This window comes from Solanum lycopersicum, chromosome 7 (assembly GCF_036512215.1).
Source record: "Solanum lycopersicum chromosome 7, SLM_r2.1".
NCBI lineage: Eukaryota > Viridiplantae > Streptophyta > Magnoliopsida > Solanales > Solanaceae > Solanum > Solanum lycopersicum.
Genome location: NC_090806.1, coordinates 67052951 through 67063260, shown reverse-complemented (window position 1 = coordinate 67063260; position 10310 = coordinate 67052951). Strand labels below are relative to the sequence as shown.

The following is a 10310-nucleotide window of genomic DNA, read 5'->3' as shown; positions in this document are numbered from 1 at the left end:
TTTCTACTTTTTATTATTTTCTTAAAATCATTCTTCGAGTTAGTTGAACTGAAACATTATTTTTTTTTATCTGCACAAAACATAAAATATAAATAATACAATATTTGAGAATAGTCAGTTACAAACGTGACAATTCGAAGGAGGTGCAGTGGGGGGTGGGGTATGTGAAACTTTCCTTTTTGACCAAAATTAGAAGATCATGAAAGGGACTAAGGGGGGTCTCAAAGATTTATCAACCACATTTTCATTCAATGTCCCTTGTAACTTTCTTTAATATAATCTACGAGTTTATATATTATTAAAGAGAAAAATTAATTATTAATTAAAAAATTTATTAGTTATATAAGCGATTCAACAATGGTTAAGCGATAAAAATCTTTTGATATTCTCTGTTGAGTGTTGATCATGTCTCTGATAAAATAGTCATAATTTTTTACTACAAATTCTTATTAATGTAAACTTGATGACATTATAAAAAAGACTTATAGGGCTTTAATTAGATGGAACATATGATACCTAGCGATTGTTTATATTCAAAAAGATATGATTGTTTAAAATTGTCCAATTGCATAAATTAATGAGAAAATTTTAATCAAAAGAAATGCTTGAACATAGTTCACTGTATATCTATAAATGCTTGAATGTTGTCAATATTTTTTGTCAAAAATTATTTATATAAATATTAAAACATTCATCATATATCTATAAATATTTATATGTTAATTTGATTATTGTTGTATATTAATTTTAAGAATAATGTATATATCAACAAACATTAAATCTTGAATCATCTTCTGCTGGTACTACTTTTTCTTTAGTAAGTATTTTTTTAATTTTTTTTTGAACATTTTGTGGAAATTAATTTGTCACATCATTTCCTTAATATCTTTTTTGGCTTGCCGTTTATGAAGAAAATGTGCCAAATAAATCTCACTTATTTAAGTAAGGTTTCCTAATAATTGCAATTAGTGTACGTTGCGGTATCAATCAATCCTAATATAATTCAATATGCACGCATTATAAGTTACACGTCCTTTTCTACATATTATTTAATCACATCTTTATATAACAAGACTTTGAACTAACAAATCATCACTTTTAATTAACTAACTAAGAATTATTCATGGATAGCAATGGTCAATGGTTTCACATTTATTAATAATCTTGATTTCGACATATAACAAGAGTTTTAGAAGTCATTTATTCCTAAAACTCGCCTTGGACTCAATACAGGATATTGTTAGGTGTGCGAATAAAGTTTTTCATATTAAAAGCTAGAAAAAAAGAAGAAGCTACGTTTATACAAGACTAGTCATGATATATATATGATATTTGGCTAAAAGTATATATTTATAGCACATTATCATAGCGTATATCTAATTCATAATTATGTTGATACATCGTTATTTTGGATGTCTTTACATTTGTTACAAGTTCTATGTGTAAAAGAGTACTCGCTCATGAGTTGTGAGCATTCAAGCCTGTCAAGGACGCAGCCAAGTCTTTTGGGTCAGCTGGAATTAAATTGGGCTGAGACTTTTGGTGACTTAAAAGTGGGCTGAAAGAAAATTATGTTGGGCTTGGGAATATGACGGGGTTGGGCTGGGAATTATAAAGTGGGAATTGGGCTGAGAATAAATAAATATTATAGGGATAGAATGTAATTTATCATTTACAGTATGTCATTTGCCTAATTTTTACAATAATAAAGTATGCTGGAAATTGGCCCAACTTTGGTCAAGTAGAGCAAAATACTGATTAAATTTTTTAAAAATAACCAAATAAATTGCAAATTCGGTCAAATTGGATAAGACGAATTAATATCAAATTGAAGGCTTGTGTAACTGATGTTGTAATTTTTGTAAAAGTTTATAATTTTGTTTGCTTAAAAAATATTGAATCTGTCCTAAATTAAATGGTTTTAAATAAATGAATTGATATTAGTTTTTTCTTCTCCATATTATCCAAGTTGAAGACATTTGAACAGGTATTTGTTATGCTTACATGTGCGTTATCAATGAATTCCCGAGCAATTCTCAACCAACATATGCGATTCATTCCCGTAAAGATTATAACACACAAGAAGACCCCTTACCGCTCCGTGGGGAGCGGGATGAGTGATACATCTGGCGAGCGCCGGTGAAGAACGCAAGCAAGGCTGGAGCTCGGGTATTGATATATTCCATCAAGAGAAAGGAGGCAGACTGGTAAGAAGGCCAACCACATAGGGGGGGCGAACCGAAAAACTCAGCTTTTCGGAGAAGCAAGCTCGCCTTCCTTTTTGATCATTTTGATAGAGGGGGATGAAGATGTGATAATAAGTTTTTTTTTATTTTCTTTTGCAGATGAAAGACTCCCAACCCAATTCAACACAGTATACTGAATGGATACTTATTGCTAAATATATAAGGTTGAAAATAATTATATATTATACATATGCATTTATATTAATAGCAAGAGAATGGGAGAGGAAGGAGAGATGTGAGCGGAAGAGAGGTGAACTATATATGTATATAGGTTAAATAATTGTATAATATACATATGTATCTGTATATTCTGGCGAATTATACATATACAAACGTGACTAATTATACAAACTCAAAGTCAGCCCACGTAATTAATTTATAATATTAGTCGCGAGTGATAGTTATAGCAAACTATAGCTATGATAAGTAATTAAATAACATAAATTTGCTTAGCTGCATAATTTCTCCAACTCAATAGATCAAGGCCCATGTATCCGTTAGCTCAGGCCCAGAAAATCGTAATTACTAAGGCCCAAATTAGTCATTGTTTTGTCTGAATCTTTAATTCAGTTCATAAGCTACTTGGTTATAAAATTGTTTTTAGTACAAAGTATTATATTTCAGAAGGTAAAAAGATTCGGTGCGAATTTAAATTAGTTGATATTGAATATTGGGTAAAAAAAAATTTATGATATATGTTAGTATTACGAAAGGTATTACCACAATATTCATGATAGTTCGGAGAATAATTATCTATTTTAATTTTTATTTAAATTTATCGAAAATAAAGATTTAAAGACATTCCTCAACTCTAAGTATTGCTTATAATTATCCTCAAATAATAGCTTTGGTCAAAATATTTGCACATTACTTTAGTTCTTTTTCAATTTTTTAAAAATAATAATCTAATTTTGGTTTCGGACTGGACAACATATTTGGTCTATAGTCAAAAATATTTTAAATATTTTATTATGTAGATATGAACAACAAAAAAGCATTCAAAGTCTTCTTAGATTTGGTCAGATGAAGTTAATTATTATTTTGGTTATTAATTACAAAAGGTCAATCAACATTTATTAAACTTTCAAAAAGTCAATATCTTTTACATAATAGTCAACTTAATCTTTTCAACATTTCTATATAACAATGTCTTCCTTATAGTAGCAGAGATATCAATACTTACACCTAGCAAATCAAATTCAGTGTTGAGCTTTCTTGTTGAATTAATTAATCTAATTTCTTCAAAACACCTAAGATTCATGCCTATAAAAAGAAATGAATTCAGGATGGATCAAAGAACGATTCAACAAACGTTATTGATGTTATATTTTATGTTAAGTTATAATAGGGTGGAAGGGCAAAAAAATCTATCCAAATTTGAGAATGCGGAGTTAGAGAAACAACTAAAAATTTTGAACAAACCAGCCGTCAAAACAGTAAAGGTATTTTTTTCTTCAAAAAATTTATTTTATTATACTTCTAAGTCGCAAAAGACATTTTATTTGATAATATCACTTTTGTATTGGAGAAAACATTCATTTGTCACATTATTCTCGGGAAATGGAGAAAATTCCCTTTAATTCCTTCTTTCAACGTAAACTTTTGTTGTAGTTGAAGATTGAGCAGGTTAGTCTGTTTCGATTTGTTTGTTTTACTTTTTCTTTTAATTTGATTTGAGAAAAATATTTTTTTCCATTTTTTCAAATTATTTGATTCTATTTTTTCACATAACATGTTTAAACCACAAGATTTAAGAGCACTTTAATATATTCTATATATATTTATTTTAATATCACAAGATTCAAAACAAAATTACCTTTTAAAATTTCATGTCAAATCCAATCAAACAAATGAACTAAAATGGATTAAGCACAATTTTTGCATATGATCTTGCAAATTGGAGTCAAGGGCATAACAATGGCTTAGGACACATCTATCGAAATATTTTTCATTAACATATAATGGCATAGATGAACATTTTCTCAACGAAAGTAGCATAAATGAATAAATACGAATGAATGACCTAGATTAGTCTTTTCTAAAAAAAAATCTTTTTTTTTTAAAAAAAAGCAAAGTAGTAGTATTACCATTTACTAAGAATTGTTCTCGTGAGTATGTTTTGTGTTTAAATGGTACATCTTGTTCTAACTTAGGCTACTTGTTTTATTAATTTTAATTGTTTACAGACTAAATATGGAGATACATACGACTGCGTAGATTTCTACAAACAACGTGCATTTGATAACCCATTATTGAAGGATCATAATTTTCATCCTAAGGCATATCTCTACTCTCTTTTCATTTCGTTGTCATTTTGTTCCTATTGGATATGATATTATTGACATACAGTTGAACATTTGATTGAGCAGATGAAATCTACTTTATCTACAATCAAGAAAGATTCAACCTTCTCATCAACAACTAATAGGTCATGGACAATATGGTCAAAAGATGGAGGATGCCCTTTTGGAACTATTCCTGTTAAGAGAATGACAAAAGATGATCTTGTAAGATTAACTCATATGCCTCCTCCAGAGGATATCACATTCACCGATGAATATGATGTTGTAAGATGATTTATGTCAATTTACTTCTATATATATTGCATATTTATTTCAAACGTAAAAATAAGTTCATTTTCTAATGCAGAGCAACAATAATAGTAGGCCAAATGGAAGATATGTATCTTCACAAGGATATAAGGTGGTATATGGCTATAAAAATTATTTTTTAATGTCCATGTTTTATTTAATGGGATTTGAAGTAATAAAGGAACAAGTTATTCTTAGTTTAATTTGGGCACTCTGTAAGATTTACTAAAAACAATTTTTTTAAAAAATTAGGTTGCAATAGCTCAAATTTCATATAATCCACATAACAAGTTTGCGGGAGCCGGAATGAGTTCTGCTTTGTACAATCCTCAAGTTAATGGACAGCAACACAGTGGATCTCGACTAAAAATTCATAAAGGATCAGATATCTTACAAGCTGGTTGGAGAGTAAGTTTATATCAATTTTTTACTTTATTAATCTATCGTTTACTTGAAGAAGGATGTATGTTAACTATTGAATTTTGTGTTTTTAAGATGTGCATAAGAAAATTTCTTAGCAAATGCTGAATATCTAATAACTATAATATAATATACCTGTTTCGTGTTTTAGGTGGACCCAACGTTATACGGGGATACTAAAACTAGATTTTTTATACATTTCCAGGTAATTATATTTTGTACAGTGGTGATTTCTCTTTTGAGTTTATTAAACTAGTACATCTTTTAGGGTGAGTTTAATGTGAATTTATAATTTTCTCTGTTAATTGGATTAAATGTTTTGAAAATATTTTTCAAATCAACTTAATTTCCTTAAATTTAAGATAATTTTTTTCTTTATAAATAAAGAAAAATATTTTTCAAAAGCATACTTCATTCTAATATTATCATATTTTTTTACCCTACCCAATACTCCATACCCGACCCTCCACATCAAAAAATAAAAACTTATTTTTTTAATTTCAAATAATTTTTTACCCTTTTCCCAATCCCTAAACCCCCCCCCCCCTCTACTAAACAAAAATAGTTAAAAAATTCGGAAAAAAAAAATATTTTTTGATAATATTTCAAGCTTACAGATTTTTTACCTCACCCAACTAATTTTAAAGTTAAATTAGATTCCATTAATTCGATATTTTAAATAAAAAATTTAAATATTCAAAAACTATATGAATAGTACTATAATCTGTAACTTTTTGCATATCAATATAATAAAAAAATACATTTTTAAATATTAATTAAAATTCTTAACTTCTTATAATTTAACTCTAAAAATAGAAATCATGACAAATAATAGTAGATAGAGAAAATATTATTTTTACCTAAACAAATTAAAATAGTAATTAAATTGATTTCCGAATATAGCTTTTTTTTAAAAATCTAGAAAAACGCGGAAAGAGAGTGAGAAAAAAAAATAAGAAAAATAAAAAAAAAGTCAAAGAAGACAATAAAGCATGAATCCACAAATTAAAATATAATAAAATAACCCCTCATAAATAAAAATATAATAAAATAACCCCTCATACAACTAATACTAGTCGTACTTTATACTTTATACGTAATAACAGTTTTCATCTACTTTAGTGTAACTCCGAAATTCTTAAATTCTAGATCATCAGAAGCACCAAACTACACACATGGATTACAAAAACAAGCCCTCAACAAAACAATTGTAATAAGAATACGTCCTTTATTACAAATGTAAAAGTAGAATTGACTGCTTATACTATATGAACAAATTTACTTTTCAAATACAAAACTACAATTCTAGAAAGCACAATAAAGTATTGGTGTGCAAAAATCATACCGACTAATAAATTAAATAAAAAAATGATATTTAGTTATTGAATTATTGGATTTTTAATAGGTTTATAAATATATCAAATTATTAATATTCTATCCACTTCATAATAGGTTTGCAATTGTAGCTATGTGATTTTAGTTTTAATTTTAGTTTTGTTGGACTATTTCATATTAGTTTTAGTTTATAATTGTAGGTTGTAACTTTTGCAAGTTTATAAAAGTTTGTACTTTGATTAACATAAGAAATTTCGTTATATATTTTGGTGGTCATGACATATAATTATAGCTTTTGAACAATGTTTTCTCTTATTGATGTAATTTTTCATTATTTTTCTTGTTTCACTATATCAAAAACATTTAGAGAAATGAGAAGTCATATTAAAATTTATGGATATTTTCTTATTGGTTAAATTGAAACTGAACTGATAATGATCAAAATGATAAATCGAAAACCAATAAAGAATATGTTCTTGATTTGTTATTGGGTTAACATATTTAAAAATCAAAAACTGATAATACATAAAATTGAATCGCACCAACCGATGCACACCCCTACAATGAAGTATCTTTTTTTAAAATACATTATGCATATTGTTATTCATTTAAATAATGAAACTTATTTCAATTGAGCACCTTAATATATAGATAAAATATTTTCACCCACCCCATCTCCGAAAAGCCAAAGAACAGGTCAATATACCTGTTGTATACATTAATATACAGTTGAAATATACGCATTATAAGTCTTAGAAAATTCAGGGGTGCATATTTTTGATGAAAATACATTCAAAAATCGATGTACAGGGATGATGCAGAAAAAAACGTTCGAAATTCTGCTCGTATATAACGATATACATAAAATGTATACGTTGGTTTCTCAAAGGGAAATAGGCCCAAAGCCTTAATAATTTCCAGCAGCCATTTGTTGAATTTGGGCCCGAATCCATTTTGGGTCACTTTAGATTTAGGACAGGTCATAAAATTTGGACTTTAAGGCCCCAATTCAATATTTTCCTCCTTTTACTTTTATTCGTATTATTTCGCCTAACTATGTTTATCCTATAGTTTTAACTTAATTAAATCCCAAAGTTGTCATTTCTCTTATACTATATATATATATATATATATATATATTTGATCTCATTAATCCCTTTATGTCCCTTCCCCCTCTTAACTGATATCCTTCTTTTGCTTTTTCTAAAAGAAAACTATATAAATAAAATACATATATGATTAATTAGAAAATAATAGTAATTAAGTAAGTAAATAAAATTTGAATTCACTTAATTTAGACAATATTTAGAAAATATTTGAAAGTCATTTAGTCAAATCGCTAGTCAACCGCGAGTTAGCGGACATTCCGAGGCCTAACACCTTCTCGGAATGTACATTTGAACTTCGAATCTTTTTTAACTAATTTTTATCTGTTTTAAATCTTTTGAAAAAATAATTTTAGATTTTCTTGATTTTACTAAAAAATCAAGTGGCGACTCTGTAATTTGAAAAGTCAATTTTTCTTAAATCATAAAATTAATTGATTTTTTAAAACTTAGTCATTTTTTACTATTATATATTTTTAAGTAAAACAATATAATGAGAAAGATTCCTACAACTTCAATAAAATGATAGACATATGTTGCAATAAAATACATTGGTTACTTTTCTTAAAAGTTTTTTCGATGGATAATAACTTTTAAATAATTCAATAAAAAGTTTTAACAAAAAAAATGTACATGACATCACATCAAAAGGTTCATGGTTACCATAGTGCCACGCTACCAAAGTTTGAAATATGTTAATTCTTCATTTTAATTTACGTGATGTTTAGTTTGATTAAATTTTTTTTAAAAAATTAAAATTTGTGATTTAAGACAAATTATAGATATTGGTGTGATTATATATCATCTCCTTACGAGTAAAATGAATATTTTAAAATCAAGTTATTACTAAGTATAGAAATGTATCAATATTTTAGAGGCTAACTAAAAATAAACGTGTCAGATAAATTAAGACGAAGAAAGTAGTGCATTGCTATTGTATCTCATCAAATCGACTTGTAAATTATCGGGAGCAGCGCAGAGTCGTCATAGTCCATACAAAAAATCAAAATTAATAGTTTATTAACTTGACTCAAACTCACTATTCTATATTTGTAATTTAAAAGCAGCTGAACTAAAAATTTCACCTCTGAAAGTTGATGTATCTCGGTACCATTAACTATACATTACTCCACGTCTCAAATCTATGCAATAATATCTAGATTTCGAGAATCGATAGTTAGAGTGTTGAATGATAACCACTAACCTAGAATGTAGGCTTAGATTGTGAAAGGCATATTTTACCAAACATGTGATACTTCCTTATCCAAACACTATAATTTTTCGTGCAAATTGTTGAATCAAAGTACATACAATCTTTGATATCTCTTGTCATAGTGGGATCAATCGATATTAGATTAGATTGGATAGGCAACATTTCACCAACTAGATTTGCCATTAATTTTCTTCCCATCTTTAGGGAACAATTTGGACCTCTCTTTACTTGCTCAACAACAAATATATCTCTTTGCCATAAGCTACTGATTTTTGACGAGACGTTCTTCTTATCCTCGAGAAAAGGAAGAGGTGAAATTTACTTATCTTCGTTATTTACGTTAAATTTTTATTGTGTGGTATGTATTGCTATATTTGAATTGAAAACAACTCTGTTTCTATTAGAGGAGTAATTTTTGCATACATTCTATAAAATATGGTAAAATTTACATATATTTTATCATTTTCAAAATTAATTTGTGCAATTAAATTTATTATTATTATTATTGTTATTGAAAAACAATTGATGATAAATTAAAGTGAAAGAGTAAAATAAAACTAAATGAAGCATTTTCAACAGATTTCATCTAAAAAGAGACTAAAATATTTTCTTCAAATTGAATTCTTAAATAAGGATCTATTTATTCATAGAATATGAGTAAAATATGGGTAAACTAGTATTTTACCCAACCTATTTTTACCCATATCAAATATGGGCGAATTGAATGATTACCCATTTTATGTTTACCCATTTTTAATCCGTCTATATTTAACCCAATCCGTCTATTTGCCACCTCTAGTGATGATATAATAACAATTAATAATTGGATAATGAAACTTACCAAAGTTATTCCAATATATACGTAATACAACGACCTATTAATTAAAGTTATGTTGTTGTATATATATGTAGATAAACTATGTTTGGTCATGCCAGAAGCAGCGGCGGAACAATGGTGATGTCAGGATGTCCAATTAGATATGCATCCTTCATTGAAAAATTACAATATATATCAAATATTACTTTATAATTATATATTTATTGTATTTCTGAAAATCCTTAGAACCAATGGAGACTTGTGGCGCAGTAACAAGGATATGCAATGTGCTCTACATATATGGTGCCCAAGTTTGAACTCATGTAGGATAATTTATTTTCGAATTTACTATCTAAAGTTTGAACATTGTCGGTGAAAATTTTTATTATGTCACTAGTTAGAAGTTAATGTTTTATTGACAACAAACTATACATTGACCTAGACTACCACCTATTTTTGGACCCCCCAATACAACCCATGGCCCATTTCATATTCCTTCACGATTACATAATTTGATCCTAAAGTAATAAATGTATAGTCAATTTTTTGGATTTTTTAAAATTGTTATAGCAAAAGTTTCAA

At 27.5% G+C, this 10310-nt stretch overlaps 1 protein-coding gene across 2 annotated transcripts; it reads left to right on the top strand.

Moving 5' to 3' along the window:
* Positions 1-3420: 3420 nt before the first annotated feature.
* LOC138337259 (protein neprosin-like) lies at positions 3421-10007 on the top strand. 2 transcript variants are annotated; one of them, XM_069287134.1, is made up of 7 exons: positions 3421-3688; positions 4433-4525; positions 4616-4813; positions 4896-4949; positions 5090-5245; positions 5409-5462; positions 9824-10007. In XM_069287134.1, exons 1-7 carry the CDS (start codon positions 3506-3508, stop codon positions 9887-9889), a joined length of 804 nt encoding a protein of 267 aa, XP_069143235.1. In that variant the 5' UTR covers positions 3421-3505; the 3' UTR covers positions 9890-10007. The 2 variants fall into 2 exon arrangements, with proteins under 2 accessions (XP_069143235.1, XP_069143234.1); XM_069287133.1 differs by lacking the exon at positions 9824-10007 and adding an exon at positions 6407-6659.
* Positions 10008-10310: the final 303 nt, after the last annotated feature.